The following is a 21,609-nucleotide window of genomic DNA, read 5'->3' as shown; positions in this document are numbered from 1 at the left end:
TAATTGGGTCAACTCACTGTTATGTAATCCAGTTATGTTTTTCATCCATATTCACAGTTTTTTGTAATAATTTATTTTGTTGTAATTGATGGTCCTAAAGGTGGGATGACCAAAATATGTTTTAAATTTACTAACAAGTTCATCTGCTGGTACAAGCTTAGACAACAGTTTCAGAACAGCAAAATAATGCCTGCATCTGTATTTAAAGTGGTTTACTTAAGATCCTGTAGTCACTGTCTACTCTGACAGGGAGCAAGCATAAAAATAAAACCTAATACTTGCATTCCAGCCCAAAACTGCAAATTAGCCTTTGTAAAGAAAGCTATAAACAATATTAAGGTTATGGGGGCGAGAATTAGTTATCCAACCTGGAAATACAAGTCCCAGGTACTCTTCTTACTAATTGCAGGTGTGATTATCTATTGAGCTGTAATCTAACCAGTTTAGTGTTAATGACCATGTGCTCCCATTCCAAAAACAGAATCCATACAGCCTTAAAGGGCTGTATTCTCTGATGCCCCCAAGTGTACGACAAGGATGAAAGAGAAAACAAGAAAAGAGGTGTCCAAGTAAAAATTGTTCCGGCGAGGACTTTAAAAAACACAACCAATGCGCCAATAGCTTTAGAAGGATATGCAGTTAATAGAGTAATATCACATGGTGGTGAACTTGTGACTTCTTTCAAGGAATACTAGCAAATGTGAAAATAGAACTGTCACGTATGGCAGCTGCCAGTAGTCAAAGGAAGGTTAAGAATAATATTTGTCATTATGTGTTTGAAAATATAACATATTTCTTCACTACTAGTACAGTTTAGACTAGAACTTCTTCTTACCACAAAGTTCAGCATATTCCTCAGACTTTGAATAGGTCAGCAAAATGGCTAGTGCTTCCTTCCAGTTCTGCAAGTTACACTCTAGCATTATATTTCTCCAGTTGTGCTGCACCACAGAGGAAAGAAACTGAAATATAAAAAAATGAGAAGACACATCACAATGTAGTTTTAGTTGCACAGAACACAAAATGGATATGTGTTAGTGAGCCAATTATCAAACTGAGTAAAGTCAACATGAACAGAAGCAAAGCACATTGCTCTTCCTAACCCACACTCCAAATTTCCTGTCAACAATAAATTACCATTAACTGAACAGAACAGTCTCTGCAGATGCAGAACGGCCGATACAATGTGCCATGACACACTTTAGATATTCTCTATTTCTAAAATGTCTTACGTCTAATTGTAATAACCTGCCATTACATCTCGAGTATTTCCTTTGCATGCATATCATTGTTTTTATATATGTTTTTTTTAATTATTACATGTAATGTTTACGACTAATTTGCAGGTGGTAAACCCCAACTCTGTATTTCTTTGTTTCTGATTAATATTTTTAAAGTACATTTACGTTTGTAATATTTTTTATGTTCTTTTAAGTAATATTAATTAACTAAAAAACCCTTTCTACAACCTTAAAGACTGAATGCACCAATTACTTTACATAGGGAAGCAACTCTTCTAATAGTCAAGCAACATATTCAATGAGATTTTACCTCGCTGTACATATTTAAGCCCCCTTCATTCTAGATTGATTAATAATGTTTGACAGGGCAAATACACATGGGGAAAAAATCGCATGGCATATAGCATTTCTGCAGATGTGCGGAGTATAAAATGCTATTTGTTATCATTGCTGGAGGATAGGGGTGGCATCTGAATTCATTCAAGGTTTTGCTTCTCATAAGTCATGGTCCCTCCCCAAATTCAGAAGTGGTAATAAATACTGAATTACACTCTTCACATCTGCATATACATTTGTTAAATTATGGTTAGCTTGCATGTTTAAAAAAAACTCTGAAATTCACTGAATAAAAAACACAGTTTAATGGAAGTTATGGTAAAAAAACAAAAAACTTAAATATCACTGATAGTCACCAGATTTAGGGCCTGATTTAGATCTTCGTTGGACTGATCCCGCCGTTGCTTTCATGGCTCTTCTTCCCACTGGTCTTCTTTGTAGTCTGCCGGCCCAATTTAGATGTAGACTGTACATCGGAGGGAAGACCGTCGCAATTCCCTGACTCCGTCAGGATCTGTCTCCCACATCAATGGCTTCAGAGGCTGGAGCAGTTGTTAAAGGGAGTCATGCAAAGATCTCTGCCACCCAGATTTCAAAGTGCCTTTCTGTTGAGGCAACTGTGGCAGGGAAACCTCAAAGCTCGGGTTGGCGAAAACAAAGAAAAAGAGGTGAAATCTCACAATTTTTCAGGGTTCCATCTTCGATTCAGTCTTGAACGTCATTGTCCAAGTCCTTGCTGCGCTGCGACTACCTTATCACGACGCTCAGCCACCCCTTTGTAACCGGATTCTAAGGAAGGCTTTTGTGGTGGGTGTGCATGACAATGGTGTGTGTGTGTATGTTGTTGGTGTGCACTGCTATATGCAAAAACAATGGCCAGTACATATTACCTACATGTTCATATTGACATATACCTAGATTACCTATGTGTACTGAGATGATAAATGAGTAGTACTTACCTGTCTCCAAACCACAATTGCCCCACTACATCAGGACTCGGTAACCAGGACACCACCAGTACAACAGGAACATCTAAATCAGCTCGGTGCAATCCCACCAACCTGATGGCAACGGAGTACTGCTAGTCAGCAGAGAAGATCGCAGCCCTGGCGGTCTTCTGTCTCTAGACAGAACATCTAAATATGGTGGGCGGACAACCATCAGCTCAACAGAGTACTTGGGAACGCCGCTGTGGCGGGACAGCGTTAAGACCATCAAGATCTTAATCAGGCCCATAGTTGGATAAATCAACCATAACTTGTGTTTAAATATATGTACACTAGTAAATTAACATCCCATTGAAATACACTTCTTAACCCTTTCGCTGCGGCGGCTATTCCGCCGCAGCGCTAAAAGGGCGGGGCGGCCGCATGCTGGTGACAGAACCGCTCCGTCACCAGCCGCAGTTGAGCTGTGCTCGTGACGGAGCGGTTCCGTCATGGCCCGCCCCGCTCAATAGAACGCGCCGCGCAGGTGCGAAATCAGCGCCGCGCAGGCGCGGCGGCCGGGCCATGACGGAACCGCTCCGTCATCAGCACAGCCCAACCGCAGCTGATGACGGAGCGGTTTCGTCATCAGCATGGAACGAGTTAACAGATGGCACCATTCCAATGGCAACATTCGAAATTATTTATTTTTATTAGTGCGAACCACCACTTCTAATTGATTAGTTTTGCGAATTATGCAAAAGGGCACTTCAAGTGCTTAGCATACAGTGCACCATTAGTAGTCTGTCTGCTGATTGATAGCATTAGAGCTCCATACACTCAGATTTGTACCTCTGTCTGTTACGCGTCTACATCGTCTATACGCCATCTGTACTTCTATCATAAATGGTCTGTGGGTTTAGCTAAGATGTATATTCTCTAACAATGGCCATGTAGGTCCCAACAACGTAACAGTCTCATTCTGAATAACTGTACTACATGTGGTTCCACTACCTTAAGCCAATGTGTTAGACAGACAACCTTAGTGTGGTATTCCCCTAGATGCTTACCTTCTCGCGCCTATTTTTTTTTTACCGTTTTTTTGTTGGCATTAGGATTCTGTGTACTTTACTCCTGCTAACCAGAGCTAATGTACTTGTGCTCCCACCCTAAAACATGGTCCCACACCCAATTGGCAAATTTAATTTACTCGTAAGTCCCTAGTAATGGTAGTACATGGGACTGTAATTTGAGTGCAACTAGTGGGCAGAATCACCCATTGTGCCATACATTAAAGTAGCCCTGCAGCCTACAGTGCAGTTTTAAACTGCCATTTCGACCTAACAAAATAAATCCTTTATCCAGGCCTAAACCTTCATTTTTAATACTTATAGTCACCCCAGGAGAGAGTGCACAGTATTTACAAAGTAGGACATGTAGCTATAAGTTTTGCTGGTCCTGGCAGTAACAAAAAACTGCTGTAAGTTGTTTTTCACTGTTGTAAGGTTATTATATCTCCAGTAGACTAATCCTTGGTTACCTTATTACATTTAATAAGTGATAACTTCAGCTTGGTAACCAGATACAGAAATGCATTTTCCATTCAAATGAATTATAATGTAACATTTCTTTAATTGTAAAGTCAGATTTTGAGTTACTTATCTGTAAATGCCACCATTTTTCTGCCCTAAACCATTTTTCTACCCTAAACCAAACAAGCTTTTGATCAAAGTCACATGACTTTCAATGGCTCTCCTGTTGTGGATTTGGTATTATTTTCAGCCATGGGCATACAAAAGGACAAGGTATAAGAGGAGTGGGTCCTCCCGACAAGATGCCTGGAGGTGAAGTAGCTGTAACCTGCTGTGCTTGCACTTCAAAGGGTCCTGCCTGCAGTACACACAAAGGAACATTACACCAGGTCTGACCTTGTCTTGGTTTTCTTACACAGGTTGGTGCCTAAATCAGATGGGGGAGAAAACCGGACTAGAACCAGTTTTGATGGTAGGTCAGAGAATCCCCCTAAACAAGGATGGTGCAAGACATAAAAGAGGCACCTTCAAAACCTCTTCCCAGAATACTCCTGGACAGATGGAAGACTGAATTTGCTGTTTGAAGATGGAAGACTAGATCTGATTTTACTGAACCGATGCTCCCCAGAAGTGACTTCAAGGGTCAAATGGCTGAACTCCTGGTTAATCTACAGGGACTCAACAATTTTCCAGAGGCCTCCCTACAACTACCAAGCTGACCAGCACCAACTGGATCTGCCTAAGAATTGCTGTTGGCCTCTGCTGGAGTGAGTAAGGCTCCGAAAGAGATGCTTCAAAGGCCCTGAACCCTTGCCTGGCATCAGAGGATAGTCTTCCAGACTTTAGGGCAAAGATACAGATTTATTGGGCTCCTCGAGACCACAAAGTTATCTCTTCGCTCAAAGAAACAGCCGCACATTATGACTGCCAATGCAAAGCTCCAGAGGGAGCTGCTCCTCGCGCCAACAGAGACTGTCAGCAACAACCGCCAAAGTGAGGCCCCAGTGAGACATGCACTTCTTGCCGGCAGCCTACGGCAAACGCCAATGCGAAGCTCCAGCGATGATCAACTCTTTGTGCTACAACAGCGATCGTCCGCGATGCTAGATCTGCTACTCATGACGGTAATGACCTCCTCACATCCCACACAGCAACAGCTCCTCATGTGGAATTGAGACGGTAACTCATCAGCTTGATGAACCCGATCCCTGTATCAAAACCGCACTCCATCACAGTCGATATGAACTTTTGACTTTACCCCGGTCCTGCGCGACCAGATAACCATGAGTGGCTATTTTTGCTTTTAGGTGCTATTTTCACCTAAAACCGTAAAAACTTGTATCTCAGGTTCTACTGATTGGATTTTTGTTGATTTAGTGTCATTTTATTTCATAAAATGTACGGTAATTATCTAAATTGGTTTTGTATTTTATTGTGGTTGCATTTTCACTTTATTACTGTTTGAGTACTATATAAATACTTTATACATTGCCACTAATTTAAGCCTAACTGCTTTTGTGCCAAGCTTACAGAGGGGTAAGCTCAGGTTTATTAAGCGATTTTTGCGGTTCACCCAGACAAGTGTGGCTTCCACCCCTCTAAACCAATAACCCAAATTTCTTCCACAATGTATATGTTGGATTTCAAAACTCTTAAAAGGAACATACAAAGAAGTAATTCTAGAAAGCTTGTACATGGCAAAATGCCCAACTCGTTTCAATCAGTGCACATTTTAGCCATGAGAAAAAGCTTTCAAACAGATGCACCACCAATATTATTTTAAGCACAGTAACTGGGAAGCCGTGTGACATCAAGTAATTAGTCAGTGGACCCCACCCATTTCCCAGTGTTTGCGCTTCCAGCTATTTTCACAACACATTCAGAATATTACTCCAATGTCCATTACATAACACAGAATTGTTTTAACAGTGAAGCCTGATAAAACCCTTCAGCAAAATGGGAGATTCCGGTGTGATCTCGCATATGAATTTCAACCATTATTTACCATTTATGTGGCTCCATTAGGTATTCAGTTTATCAGGGCCTACAATTGGGTGCCATGCTGCCTGTCAGGGGCCACACCCTGTAGATTTCCCAAGGCCCTAAGGCAATCAAAGGTGTAGGAAGGTGGGTATCTGACTATATGGTTACCCCAACTTTTTACCTAGTGTTTAGCTAGTTTTTGACTTAGGTGGCCTGGGATCCTGCTATTCAGGGCCCTAGCCTATCTGCTCTCTCTGTAAAATGGACTCCATGTACTTTAGGTACGTACTTGATTGGGTATTGGGTCACCTTTGTGAGTCCCTGTATATTGTACCATAGGTACCCAGGGCATAGGTGCATCCAAGGCCTACCAGGGGCTGCAGCATGAATTATACCACCCCTGGCTGTCCATCCAAACTGAAACCACAGGCTGATCACTCAGCTTGGGCAAGGTGGTGTAATCACCCCTTGCTTAGATATAGTATACCTATATCTAACCTTATATATAGACATATATATACCTATAAGTCACTCCTATGGCAGGCCTTGACAATCCTGAAGGCAGAGTGCTTGGATTTATGTGAGCTGGTACTCTAGCTTGAGCTGAGCCCGTCTTCAGCTTTCGGAACCATGTCCTTATATCTGTTCTATGATATAGCCATACCATATACTCTTAAGCACATTATAATCCTCACGGTTAATGCTAACTTTGGTTTGGCTTTATCAAAGCATGTCGTGTAAGGTGTCAAACACTTTGGAATACTACCCCCCAGCCAGTTCTGGTGGCGGGGATAGCATTCCACCCTTCTAGAGGGAGAACACATACAGTTACTGCTTTACCCAGTTAAAGTTAAACCGAGCCTCAGCATCACAAAATGGATGCTGCTGTCACAGACACGAGTCTGACCTCCTGCAGCTGGATGAAACTCCGGCAATAGGTTTACTGTCAAGAGAGGTGCTAGCACCTCCCCAGACAGCCTGAAGTGTATTGGGGCAGGGTGGGTTCAATGGAAAGATGCTTTTCCAGACACTGCTTGGGGCACACAAGGTGCTCCATGCATAGCCCGGTTCAAACCAGTTGCTGGGGCACTCCAGCCCCAGATCTGGCACGAAACTGGACAAAGGGAAAGGGGTGTAACCACCCTCTTCCCAGGTTCCACCAATAGGAGGGACCTAGCAGGAAATCCAGCCCCTTAGTTTAGTATACAGATAGGAGGTGTGTCTAGGGACATTAGATTATCCTCGAAAGAAACTCTGAAATGAACTCTTGGTCCTTCGACGTTCCATATCGACTGGAAGACTGAAGACCTCTCCCTTGTGGTCAAGGAGTGACCACCCTGTGCAAACAGGCACCACCAGTAACTTGCCGTTTTTCTTTGTCGACGCTCCCGCTGGAACCGGAAGACTCAGCGACTCAGGAACTGGACTTCCAGACTTCTCCAACTCCGATCCACATCCACAGCAAAGCTGAGACCCGTGGCGGACACGAGAGACGTGGGACCGGACACCCTGGACTACCTGCTCTTTGCTAACCCTGCAGCTTCTGAGATACCCTCGAAGTTGTGCATTAAGGTTTGAGAAGCCCCAGACCTGAGCAGCATTTGCACTGCAGCTCAGCCCTCCACACTCCAAGAGTGCCGCGTGGGGCCTGCACCTGCATTTCAGCTCAATGCGTTTTCTTGTTTGCTAGCCCGTTGGCTAGTGAGACCTATGAAGACTTCCTTTTGAAATCCCACCGCTTGCTTGGTTGCTCCGGGCTTGCTCCAGCTTCCCTGCAAAGGAGAAGCTCCCCACACCTTGCTGGTCTGACCTGAAGCCAAATCTTCCCATCCTGCGTGGATTGCATTTGCCAAGGCTTGTTGGGTCCAATCTGGATACCGACACCGCAGTCAACAAGATCCTTCGTGGGACAGCTCGAATCCAGCGCCTGGTCGTCGTTGACGCCTCCTGGTCCTCGTGGCTGCAGAGACAAGCTTCACCTCTTCACCTGATTGCATCTCGACATCGCCTGGTTCCTTCCTGGTTACTGGCTAGTGTCCCCTCGGCTTTCAGGTTCTTTACGACTTCGATCCACACGTCGATCCACCCGGACCCTTTTCTTCTGGTCGCCTGCAGCATTTTTTGCAGCTCTCCATAGGAAACAGCGACGAAACCCGACACGGAAAGACACCTATGCACCCGGCTTCCCTGGGTGAGGTAACTCGAGTACTCCAGTGCTCCCATGGGTGTTAACTATCCAAGTGTCTTAGCTTAAAAAGGTTTTACCATAGTCCATCCGGAAGTGTCCTGAATCTACTACTTTGTAACTTTTACGTTCCCATTCTAACTCTATGGTAACTCGTGTGTGTGTTTAGACACTGCACACGCCTCCCGTGGGCCTCCTGCTTCCAATCCCTTGGTTGTTCAGCGTAGCCCCAGCGATTCCTTAGGCCCTAGGCCTATTCATTATTCCTGAAGTGGTCCTTATACCACTTACTTAGTATATGGTTAGTGAGGCCCCTAGAGCAGAATTGTATTTGTAAAGTATCTCGAACTCTGACCTCATAAAGAGTGCAGAGGGGTTGTGTTAGTAATAAATATATATATATTTGATATATACCTTGTGTGGTGTCCTTTCATTTGGTATTCAAGGGATTATAATTGGTAAAACAGCTGGCTTCACATGCTCTCTGAAGTTTTAGCCTAAGGCTGCTTTCTCCGTGCTACCACTAGGACAGCTGGTCTATAAGGTTGACTTTACAACCATCACCATAAGGGTTGTTTGGACTGGTGCAGGGTGCCCACTAGAATAGTGGACATCATATACCAGGCCAACTTCTCACAAAAGGCATAAGAAATTACCATTCAGAGTGGGGAACAAGGACCAGTGTTTTCCAATTTATCTCTACTGAACTTCCATAGAAAGTTCACATTTGGAATGTAACAGTAATAGACGTTAGAGAGACAAACTTTTAAATAAAGTGGGCTCCCTTCACTCTTCCTTCCAAATGAGCATTCAAGAAAAATCTGAAGAACCATTTAATAAGGCTTTATTTAATAGCAGATATAAAAATAAGTGTAGTGAATATATATCAACTAAGAGTAAATATTAACACGGATGACATACTATGTCAAATTAATGACTCTTTTAATAAAGCATGGCTATTGGTGATTAGCACTGAAAGAGTTGCAACTGTGAGGGGAGTACGGAACTAGTCGCTTACTTAAATGTGGATGGCAGAAAGCCCAGAGGGACTGTTAGAACTGGCTATTTCTGGCTGGCTAAGGCTGACGCCAAAGCCAGGCAGAAACCACCATTCTAGTCAGGGCAAGGGAGTCACACGCCAAGATAACCCCTGCTCACCCCCTGGTAGCTTGGCACGAGCAGTAAGGCTAAACTCGGAGGCAATGTGTAAAGCATTTGCGCCAGTACACAACAGCAACAACATACTAGGCACACCACAAAAGGAACTCCACACAAGGTTATATAAAAATAACTTCTGTATTGTCAAAACACATCAGATATAAATCACACATGTACATTGTGCCAACTGGCACGGGCAATATTCACAAGGGATTATTTACACCAGGACAGGGCCACATGGGCCACTGTCAGAATCAGCACTTAGTAGAAATTAGAATAAGTATAGCACAAAATAACAGTTATAAATCACAACCAGTAACTACTGGTAAAGGTAGGTACACACTACGCAATACTAATAACCATAGATCACGCATGGACACATAACCTCTCTAGTATAACTATACTAGGCAAAACACCACCACCTAAGAATAAAATACATCTAGGGTTATAGGCAAGAACACATTACACATGATGCATAAAAACATTCAGAGGTGTAGGGAAGGAAAAACACATGATGCATAAAACATACATTCAGCGGTGTAATAACAAGGCACATGATGCATCAAAAACACATTCAGAGGTGCAGGGAAGGAAAAACACATGATACATAAACCAACACATTCAGAGGTGTAAAATCAAGGAAGACACATGATGCATAATAACATTCAGAGGTGCCAGAACATAACTCAATAGCGCAAAAACACATGATGCCTAAAAACATTCAGAGGTGTAAGATCAAGGTGCGTAATCATATTAAATGCATTACATTTCCTAGCACCATATCACATTGCACAAAACTCACATTAGGCAATTACCATCACATAGATAATCACATTGCGCCTAAATAATATCACATACCAGCCCCCATCTAATAAAGGGACTAAAGAGCCCTGTGTCCAGAATGTCAGGGCGCGCTGCCACGCAGCGCCAGTCAGGGGTAAAACCTAAACGTTGCAGGTGCCCAATACTTGCTGGGCACCTGAGGACAATCACAAGAGCCTACACGCTGCAGCTGGCACTAAGTGCTGCGCAGCTGTGACTGGCGGGCACCTCTGTGCCATCTCTGTCCCTCTCAGGGACTCACGCTCCATCTTGCGCCTAAACGATGCAGCTGCCCACTAATTGCTGGGCAGCTGGAGACTCAAAACTGCGCCAGGGCCCTCACTGGCCCTAGAAATAAAACTGCACCTTCTGTTGGAGCCACACAGGCTCTGCACCTACATACTGTGCTCATTAGAGCTCTCTAGGCTCTGCAAATAATGGTGGGGACCAGGGGAGCCACACAGGCTCTTTGAATCGCAATGCCCCCGTGGTCGCTGTGCCTACACCGGCACCGACCAGCGCCCCCACGGAGCCTCTCGGGCAAATGTCCCCAGGAGCCCTCTGAGCCTCGCTGGGCTCGAAATGGCCAAATGCTCCCCAGAGCCTCTCTGGCTCTACAAATAAATATGGGCCCGGGTTGGAGCACTTGGGCTCAGTTGAAATGTTGGGGCGGCCCACTGTCATCTGGGGCGCCCTACTTCCATTCTCGTCATGGTGCCGTCTCCTGGCACCAGCAGCAGCCCCTCTGGAGGCCCCCCCGCGGCCCTTTTTACTCACCGGGCCACTCTCTCTGGGGACTCCACTTCTCCTCGGGCTGGCGGCATAGGCGGCAAGGCTTCTCTCCCAGCGCGGGGCTCCTCTTCGGGAACGGAGCCCCGCCAGTACCTACAGCCGCCTCTTCTCTGGGTGCGGGGCTCCCTCTTGGTCACGGGAGCCCCACCGCAGCAGGCACCATCTTCCTCTCCCCCTCTCCTCTCTCAGGCAGCTTCACTCCTCCGGCTGGTGGCGGCGGTGGGCGGGACTTCCTGCCAGATTGCAGGCCCCGCCCCAATCCCGGCCAAAAGCTGCCTGACTTCCGGTTTCTGCGGCGCGAGGGCCGCGGCGGTGAAGACACGGGGCAATAATGAGGGGTGGCATCCTCAATTTCAAAATAAAGTATAGCCGCGGGGTGGCACCGGCTAAATCACTTAATAAACGGGGTGGCACCCGTAATTTACAAAAATAGCGCGAATCAGGCACCAAGCAGGGTAGGCACCTGCAAGGCACAAAGAGCAGGACAGGGAGCAGCTCCACGCTGCAGAGCCCCAATAAAGCGCTCACATCGCGCTAGGGGCACAGACAGCCCCACAAGTCCTCAGAGGTAACCCCTGCGTCAAGAAGGGTCACAGGTAGCTCAGGATTCAAGGACAAGGTCCTGGGCAGCCACTAGTAGTTCATCCGGTGTCCAGGGGCTGGGCAGGACTCAGGGAGGCAAGCTTTCCCCTGAGCCCAAGCAGCAGCACGCCCCTGGCAGGATTCAAGTCCAGAAACAAGAACATTTTTAGAGTGTCACAGCACCCTCTTTATACCCAAAATCTTTTGTCTAAAGGGTGCAGGCAGTGTGAGAACCAGCTAGAACTGGTTATAGGGAATTCCTTTCACTGGCCAGGCTAGGGACATCAGACGCACCCCAGGGGGTGGAGCCTGCATTGTGTGGGAAAACGCAGCCTCACTCAGGACCCTCAGACCAGGCAGTCAATCCACAAGCAGGCCCAGGCTCACTCCTCCCCTCACATAAGCATGCTTAACACTCCATTCACCACTAGGGGAAGACCATCCCAGACTCTTGGAGCCAGGCTCACCAGCCAGCCTCAGCCAATCACACGCCAAACACAAATATGCCAACTTCTACAAGTGGCACTTCTACACTAGACACAATCATGCCGCATATACCATTACACAGCATTCAATCTCACGAGTTCGCACATATCAAACTCGACCCTGCACTCCCCACATATCAGGAACTACCATGGGCATACATATTCCCCATTCATTCCTATTGGAGGGCAGGTCACTCACCACAAATACACAGAGCTCACGCACTTTACACTGTACCAAAGTGAAAAAGTGCGCAGAGACCTAAAATCACCAACACTAGGTCACAGAAACAGGCTAGGAAAAAGCAAAAAGTCTCAGGGTGAACCTGCCAAAAGGGCCGGGTCCAACAGGGACGATATTCAATATATGCCACCTGAAATCCAGCAGAAACATGGAACAGGACAAGATTACAGCCTGAGAAGAAAGTGCTCCATCAGACAGCCAGAGACCAACATTAATGGTACCCTGGTCATGCTTCCTTGTCTATGATAACGAGAAAATTGTCGAATTAGGTAAATCCAGCATCCTTGGAGACAACCATTACTTATAAAATAGTTCTCAGTTCCAAAAGAATCAGACAAAGACGTAGACATTGAAAAATGCCAAAACTCATTTCAAAGCTCTATACGTCTCATGATTTTAATATGTGCTAGTCAACATGACCAAGACATGTTTTCACAGCAGTAACTGCTTGACTAGATTCTAAATGAGGACTTAAACATTCAAAGGGAACAATCTACCCACATATTGCTGGAACCTTCCTAGCCACAGAGGTAGCAAAGAAGACCCTTCCATTCACTACATTAAATTGGCACAACTCGCTGGAAAACGTCATAATTTTCAACCTTACAGATAAGAGTAACAGCATCAATTATGAGAAGCCCAGGACACTGCAACTCTGTGTACCTCCATGTTGCTCCTTTGACGTGTCTCGTTCATTGAAGTATACATTGTCTTCGCTTAGAAAATAAATATATTGTCACTATCCACATATAGTTTCTAAAACATAGGTACAGGAGATAGAGAGTAGTAGAATTCTCTAGTAAGGTCGAAATAGTTCCTACACCTCACTGAAATAACAACTAGATAGCATTAAAATCAGCAACCAAGATTACCTAGGGCAGTAATAGTTTATAATTAGAGAGGTTGCTCTAGTCATCGCCCTTCATACTCCATGTCACGACTTGCTCCCTGTGTTCTCGTGTCCACCACCAGGGGGCTGAACTGTGGCACTCTCCAGTGTTCTAATAAGCTTCCAGATCCTCCCCTTCATGTACATACTGACTTCCAGCCATTTAGACCCTATTTGGGAAATGACATAAAATCCCAATCCATGCCGGGTTTTGTGGAAGCCATCGTGTAAATGCCTGAAACTCCATTACCTAGAGTTCCCTGCCACTGCTTCATCACCACCCCTGCAGGCAAAGATGGGTGGAGGAATTCAGCTCACCTGTGGCTGGCTGCTGCTAGCCTTCTCACACCTGCTGCATGTGATTACTGTGGGCTCTTAGAAGTCCCAGCTCCCTTCAGGCCAAGGTTGGTCATTGTAGCTGTTTACCAGTGAGACCGATCCTTGTTTCCAGTGTCCCCTGAGCTTTTGCTATGCTTGTTTCCAGTCTTTCTTGAGCTTTAGCTATGCCTTGTTCATGACCTTCTGCTGTATTCCCTTTTCCTGAATTAGCACTGCCTGCAGTGGTACCTTAACCCCTGACCCTTAGTATTCCTTGTTCCTGAACTGCAGCAGTTTCCCTTCTCCTGAATTAGCACTACTTGCAGTGCTACCTTGTTTCCTGAGTTCCTGAGCTATAGCTATTTCTTGTACCTGATCTAGCACTGCCTGCAGTGCTCTTGTCTCATGTGCACCTGAGCTATAGGTATTCTTTGTTCCTAATCCAGGGCTTCAGCTATTTCTTGTTCCTGATTTGCATTGCTCGCATTGCTCTCTTGACTCTTAGTTTCCTGAGCTGTAGCTAATTCCCTGTTCCGGAACTAGCACTGCCTGCAGTGCTACCTTGACTCCTAAAGCCTTAGTAATTCCCTATTCCTGTACTAGCACTGCCTGCAGTGCTACCTAGTCTCCTGAGCTTTAGCTCAATTCTTGTTCCTGACCCAACTCTGCCTTCTTGGCTACTTTGTTTTCTTGATTCCTTAACCTGCACTATTCTAGTATACGCTTGTAGCCTCCCCTTCTGTATATCCTTCTCCAGTCCCCGCCTTTCTTCCCATTTCCTTGGTTCCAGTTCTAGTTTGCTGTCTTTCTTTTTTGCTGTCTTGCTTGTGTTATCTTGTATGTTTGTTACCTGCTTTATGCCAAGTACCGCCCTGTGATTTTCTTCCTATCCTGTTGAGCACTCCTCCTTGCTGGCACCTTGTCTATTGTGCTTGTGTTTATTTCTACCCCCTTGCTGTTACTGCCTTGCGTGTTCCTGTTAGATCGCCAGGATCTGTGGGCACAGCTGACTACCTAGGTGGTGTTTCTTGTTCACTGTGAGTATTATCTTTGAGTTGCACTTATAACACCGCCATAGGTATAAGCTCCACAGACCCTGCCTTTGCATGCATATCCTATATGTGGGTATTTACAGTCAGTATCTGTAACAGCAATTGTGGGTAAGAAACTTACTGATCTTCAGTCTTACTGTGTGGAGCTCCTGAGTGCTTTACCCCACACACCCCTTTATTGTTAATGTTGTTTCATATATATGTCTTGCACAGTCGTCCTGGGTGTAGTTATTCTGAATGCTAAATTGCCTTTTGAGTGCCCTTCCTTTCTGAGTCTTACCCATCTTGTTCACTTGTACAGGCTTCCCCTTTGGATGCCTTTTTCTCCTCTGACTCCCTGTATGATCCTGGGCAGCGCTGTACTCCTCTTCCTGTGTAGGTTTTCTACCCAGTTCCCAGTCCTTGCCCCAGTCCCTGACTGTGTTCCCCACATAATCCTGGACAGTCCCTGACACTCCATTCATACATTGAAACAGCCTAAATCAGCGTGTGAAGCCAGTTTTTTATGTCTGAGAAGCACAGGTGTATTCCCAGTCTATAGAGTTGATAAGAAATACAAGTTCCCAAGAATGTAGGGCTAGAAACTCTGCTTTTATATTGATTCTCAAAAGCACTGCAAGCAAAATGCCCTTGTCACTTGTATGCAACATGAGAAAAAAACGGATCATAATTATTTTACACATATGATCACTCTGTACTGCTTTTAAAACAGTCAAAGATAAGAGTATATCAATATGGAAAGTAGACTATCAAACCACAAGAAGAATACAAAACATGTTGTCATACATAATTATTAATGCAGACAAATAATCAAAAGTTATACATGAGAAACAATACATGAGACCCTGAATGAAGGGCAAGAGCACAATATGATGACATCAGTGTAATCAACACAAAATACACTACTCCTTTCCAATGAATGTTGATGAAAAGAAACATGAGTGAAAGGTTAAGAGAATAAGTTAATGGTTGATGACTGAGAGTGATTGGATGGGTGGATTAATAAACCGTACTTAACAAAAACGTTACTCACCCTTGGTAACACCTTATCTCGTAGAGACTCTACCTTACCTTAGAGTCTTCTCCAAATGTCAGACTGGATTCAGAAAATGTGACCAAATAAACAAAGTGGCCATCAGGAGGTACCAGAGTGTCGAAGCAGTAATTTTTGGTAAACATGCGCAAGGATGCCCACAAAGCAGCCTGACATATCTAGGACAGAGACTCCACAAGCTAATACAGTGATGCAGTTTTGGCTCTGGTGGAATGAACCCGAAAACCCTCAGGGGGTTGGCTTTTATTTAATGAGTAGCAGATCTTGATGCAGAGTGCAATCAATCTGGAGATGGTCTGTTTCAACACTAAGTTCCAAGTCTTCGTTCCAGTGAACCTTACAAAGAGCTGACTATTCCCCCAGAATTCTTTGTTGCGATTGATATACAATGACAGGGCCCTTTTAAGCTCCAGATGGTGGAGTCTCTCTTCTCCTTTAGAGGGGGTGAGACGGAGCAAAGAAAGCCAGTAGCGTGATTTTTTTAGCTGACATGGAAAGGTCAAAATCACGAGGGATGGAGGGCTAACTAAAGGTCCAGCAGACATGCCCCGAAAAAAGAACTGAAAAACAAGAGAGTGTGCAATACCTATTGAAAGGTAGGTCAGTAAATTCCTGCGTGATCAAGTCCGAGGGATCTGATCCTTCAGGAGCAATAGCCCTCACACACCCCGAGGGGTGTCATGCTTCATCATTAGGCAACTCCTCGTTGGGCCAGCGCTGCAATACCCAATGGACCCGGCGAGAGGACTCCTTTACGGAGTTCTTTTGAGCTGCCGTTTGTGAAGTGCAAGTATGGTGGTGAGGGAGTAGTGTGTGAGTAGAGTGCTAATGTTTAAAAATAACTTAGGGAATTGAAGATTGAGTCGAATTTGTTAAACCCTAGGTTATGTTAAAAACAAGTGTAGGTCAAGGTGGGTATAATGGTCCACGTTAGCTCAAGGTATAGGTAGTGGTCAACATGTTTCTTGCCATTTAAGTCATGGAAGATCAAGGCAATTCGTCAGGACCGAGAAAAACAAAAAAAAGAAACTACTCCTAATGAAACAGTCAGAGGCACATGTCTTATTTAGTGCCGTGCTGTCCTACACACAAAATGATATAGAGTATACCTGATTGCGATCAACAATAGTACCAACCTAGAATGGAAAAAGAGGGGAGGGGAGGAAAAGGAATGAGAAGCACAACAGCAGTACATACATTATGTAGTCACAGTCACTGTAACCTGTTAGTCCTAACAGGTGGAGTTCCATTGGGAGGTCTTGTTGCCGAAGACCAGTACTTCTGTTTTGTTCGAGATGAGCTTCAGGCAGTTGGTTTGCATCCAGTCTAAAACCATGTTTTTTTTGTTTTTGTTGAGTGTGATATAGCACAAACTAGACCCGAAGAATCAGAGCGTTTTACATGAGCACCAGTTATGTTACAGACGGACACATTCATTTTTGTTAGGCACAGGGAAATTAAGTAATTTGCCCAGAATCACAGAATGTTGAGCGTCCATGCCGAGACTCTAGCCCGGTTCCCCAGTTTCAAGATCGACCTCAAGTTGGCTCTGGTGGTGGTTGTTTTGTCCGTCAGAGATGATGAGTTCGGTCTCCTCGTAGGTGATGTTTTGTGATCGGATGATGGATGCGAGCAGTGTCATGCATATGTTGAAAACGGTGGGGACGAGGGACGATCCCTGTTGGACTACACGTATCAGTTTTGTGATCTATGAAGTAAAGAGTAGCAATCTAACCCTTTGGGTTTTTCCGTAAGGAAGAAACCGATCCATTTGGGAACGGATCCTCGTATGCCAATTTTGTGGAGTCTTCTTATGAGGGTTTGTGGGAGGTAGTGTTGAAGGCAGAAGAGATGTCGAGGAGTATGATGGCTGCTGTTTCTCCTTGGTCCAGGATGATTCGAATGTCGTTGGTGGCCGCAATGAGTGCTGTTTCGGTGCTGCTGTTCTTTCTGAATCCTGATTGAGTGTTGTCTAGATGATGAAGGTTGAGGTGGGTGAGTTGGTTGTTGATGGCCTTCTCAATCACTTTGGCTGGTTCGGAGAGTTGGTAGATGGGTCGATAGATGCTCAGTTGATTCAGGTCAGCTGTGGGCTTCTTGAGGTGGGTGTTGATTTCTGCAGGTTTCTATTCATCTGGGAAAGTGGTGGGCATGATGGAGGTGGTGATGTGTGTCAGGGTGGTGCTAATTTGTCATATTCCCAGCCTGCAGATGTGGTGGGAGCACAGGACCATTGGGGTCTCTGAGTGGATGGTCTGCATGATGCTGCTGTGTTGTTTTTGGTGAGGGTTGTCCATTCAGTTTGGTGGCCGTCTTGCCTGGGTAGGATAGCGATGATTTCTCTGGGATTGTATTGGTGTGCAAAATTGCTGTAGATGTTTGTGATTTTGCTACAGGTGAAGCTAGATTTGCTGCTGGAGAGTTGTTCAGAGGCAGCGATGATTTTCACAATGGCTGAGGTGCAATCTTTGACGATCAAGAATATCTCCTTGCAGCTTTTAGGGCTTCCTTAAAAGCGGTTCACTAGTGCTTTTTTCTCAATGTCTTTTTTGCTAGTGAATGTGTCTGAGTGCAGCCTTGTAGCTCATTATGGCAGTGATGAAGTGGCTGACTATCCATTTCTTTTCTAGCTGTTTACAGTGTTGTTTGGTGTCTCAGAGGTCTTCTGTGTACCAGCTGGCCTACTTGTTTGCTGGGTTGAGTTTGATGACTGCCAGGGAGTCAGCGCAGGTCTTGATCCAATTGTTGAAGTCATTGATGTCCTTCTCCAGATTGTCAGTGGGGCTAGGTTGACCTTGCTGTAGGCACTGAGCCTGTCTGCCTCTGTGATTTTGCACCAGCTGTGGCGTGAAATGCTGAACTTGGCAGAGGTATTGACTTAAGATGTATTGATTTGGAAGTGGATGAAGGAGTAGTCGGTCTATCTGAGCTCTGGCGAGCCTGCCTTCAGCATCAAGTCATGGTAGACGGAAGATGTGCTGCAGCCACCTCCATCGTGAACACGAGCGGGGCAGTGGCAAGCCAAAGGGGAGCACAATGAACTGAAAAGTGCTACTGGCCCACCGTGAATCATAGGTAACGCCGCTGGGCCTGCAGGACGGGGATGTGAAAATAGACATCTTGCATGTCCAACACTATTATCTAGTCTCCAGGGTCGAACGCAGTCAGATCCTGGGCAAGCGTTGGTATCTTGAATTTCTCCTTCCTCAGGAAAGCATTTAAAGGATGCAGCTATAGGATAGGGCAGAGGCCTCTTTTTCTTTGGCACTAGAAAGTATCCAGTGTTAAAACATGATCAGGAGAATAGTATCCAAGATTATTTCCGTATAAAGGCCCAGACAGCGACCTCTAGTTCGCTGGAATGGGATGCCTTTAAGGTGGTCGCAAGGGGACAGTGTATACAACAAATAGTGGGGGTCCAGAAAAACACTAGAAGCAGCGCTCCTGCTTGCAGAGACTACATTAGTGGCATTAACAAAAGAGGTGGATCAATGAGGCCACAACGGGGCAAATAACGACGGCCAAAACAGCGTATGCGGAGACGTTAAGGGATCTGCGTAAATATAACTTTAAAGCGCATGCGGTCCGATCTCATAAAGAAGGGAACAGAGCAGGGACCCTCCTGGCATGGTTGGCCCGTCAAGACACAAAGATCAAGCCCATTACAGAATTGGTGGATCGGGTGGGGGTCCCCCACCACTCCCAGGTAGAGATCCTACACATTTTTCAAGACTTTTACTTAGAAGCCTATCAAGGCCCTGCACAGGACAGATCACAATTAATCAAGCATTTCCTGCACCCCTTGACTATTCCACAAATACCGGAGGAAGACAGGGACGACATCGACGAGAAGATAGGATCCGTAAGTGTGTCCCATGTAATCCTTGCACTGGCGCGCAATAAAGCCCCAGGCATGGTCGGCTTTCCACTAGAGTACCACAGCACCTTCTCAAGCCTACTGGTCCCCCAAATTACAGGCATGTTTGAAGACGCACTCCAGTAGAGGTGAACTGCCAGGCTCCCTTAGAGAATAGGTTCTGGTGGTTTTCCCAAAGCCAAGCAGGGATCCTAGGCGCCAAGCCTCGTACAGGACTATAACTAATACTATACCGACCCCCTGGCCCCCGTAACTCTTTTCTCTCTACTTTCTCTGACCTGAATGATAACGTTATAGGTTCAGAAAAATATACGATACTGGGAGATTTTAACTTCCATTTGGAAGAGCAGGAAAATTCTGATACTATTCAACTCATTACTGACCTTTCTAACCTAGGACTGCACCAATTAGTTAAGGGCATCACACATCAAGCTGGACACACCCTTGATGGTCTGTTCACTAATGATCCTGACATTTCTGTGCTGGACATTATTCCCATCACGTGGTCAGACCACAGGGCTATTATATTTCAGCTAGATATACGGACCGCGTACCCTTCACTTCCCAGGCCCCGAACTAGGGTGAGGACTCGTGCTTGGAAAAACGCAGATATCCCTCAGATGCTAGATTCCCTGGCCCCCTCCTGTCCTCAGGGAGGAAATACTCCTGCATTATCAGCCTCATATTTCCAGGATTGGATCCGAAGTGCCGCCGACCTAGTGGCCCCAGAGAAACTCAGGAGACCTAACAGAGCATCTCCTTCGGCCGCCTGGTACAATGAAGATCTTAGACTTCACCGCCAACACTGTAGGAATCTAGAAAGGCGCTGGAGGAAAGCTTACTGCCCCATAGCCAGACAAACTTATAAACATGCCCTTATGATCTATAAAAAGGCGATTATTGCCCGAAAAACGGTTTTCTTCTCGGCGCAAATTGAGACCGCTGCTAACTCTGCTAGAGAGCTGTTCTCTGTTGTCACAACTCTGTCCACCCCCTCCACTGGCTCTGGAGTCGAGCCCTCACAGACTTTCTGTAATGAACTATCTACTTTTTTTACCACAAAAGTGGCAGATATATATGCATCATTTGAAGGGGATACCAAAACTGAACACAGAGGCGGTACTGTGAAAGAAGTACTTTCCCATCACAATCATGATTCCTTTCCATGTTTTTCACCTGCTTCACATGATGATGTTATCAAACTCATTTCTACCATCAAATCGGGCTCCCCTCTGGACCCTTGCCCTCCTTCTGTGATGCTAAAACTCACAGAAGTGATCTCACGCCCCCTCATGGAGATCTGCAATACTGCATTTCAGACAGGCCATTTTCCCAGTATATGGAAGAAGGCTGTTATAAAACCCCTTTTAAAAAAACCTTCCCTAGACCCTACAGCTGTCGCCAGTTATAGACCCATTGCGTGTCTGCCCTTTCCTGCCAAAGTATGCGAATTCCTGATGAATAGACAGCTCTCAGAGTTCGTCGAGACTCACCAACTTCTCGACGAAACGCAGTTTGGTTTTAGGAAAGGGCATGGAACAGAGACTGCCTTGATAAAGGCCTCTGATGAGATCAGGGCGATCATGGATCAGGGAGGGGCGGCTGTCCTCATCCTTTTGGATTTGTCAGCGGCCTTTGACACGGTCGACCATGTCACTCTAGTCGACCGTGTCACAGCCCTGGGGATAAACGGTCTGGCCAGGGATCTCATCTCATCTTTCCTGGCAAACCGTACCCAGACAGTGAGGCTGGGAGACTTTTACTCTCTTATCTCTGCACTCCCTTGTGGAGTCCCACAGGGCTCCTCGCTAAGTCCTATGCTATTTAACATCTATGTAGCGGACTTAGCGAGGGTAATAAAGGCCCATGGGGTACGGCTTACATCCTACGCAGATGATACCCAGCTGGTTCTGGGTATCCACAGGGACGGCCTCACTGTGGCAGCCAACTTCCAGAGAGCTATGCTTGAGGTCAGTACCTGGATGGCCTCGAATTGTCTTAGGCTCAACTCGGACAAGACCGAGATTATGACCTTCGGAAAACTCTCCCCTGAATGGTCCCCTAGCTGGTGGACGGAAAAGCTCGGCCATCCACCTGTCCCAGTGGAAAAAGCCAGAAATCTGGGAGTGATTTTTG

The 21,609-nt window shown here is 45.6% G+C and overlaps 1 protein-coding gene across 1 annotated transcript in view; it reads right to left on the bottom strand.

Annotated features, from left to right (window-relative positions):
- SEC31B (SEC31 homolog B, COPII component) overlaps window positions 1-21,609 on the bottom strand; it is a 1,335,991-nt gene that overhangs the window by 778,099 nt on the left and 536,283 nt on the right. Inside the window, exon 12 of the mRNA XM_086922250.1 lies at window positions 836-962. Coding sequence (XP_086778376.1) covers window positions 836-962 — 127 coding nt within the window. The remainder of the gene's footprint in view (window positions 1-835; window positions 963-21,609) is intronic.

This window comes from Lissotriton vulgaris, chromosome 5 (assembly GCF_964263255.1).
Source record: "Lissotriton vulgaris chromosome 5, aLisVul1.2, whole genome shotgun sequence".
Taxonomy (NCBI): domain Eukaryota; kingdom Metazoa; phylum Chordata; class Amphibia; order Caudata; family Salamandridae; genus Lissotriton; species Lissotriton vulgaris.
This window is presented reverse-complemented; position numbering and strand designations above follow the sequence as displayed.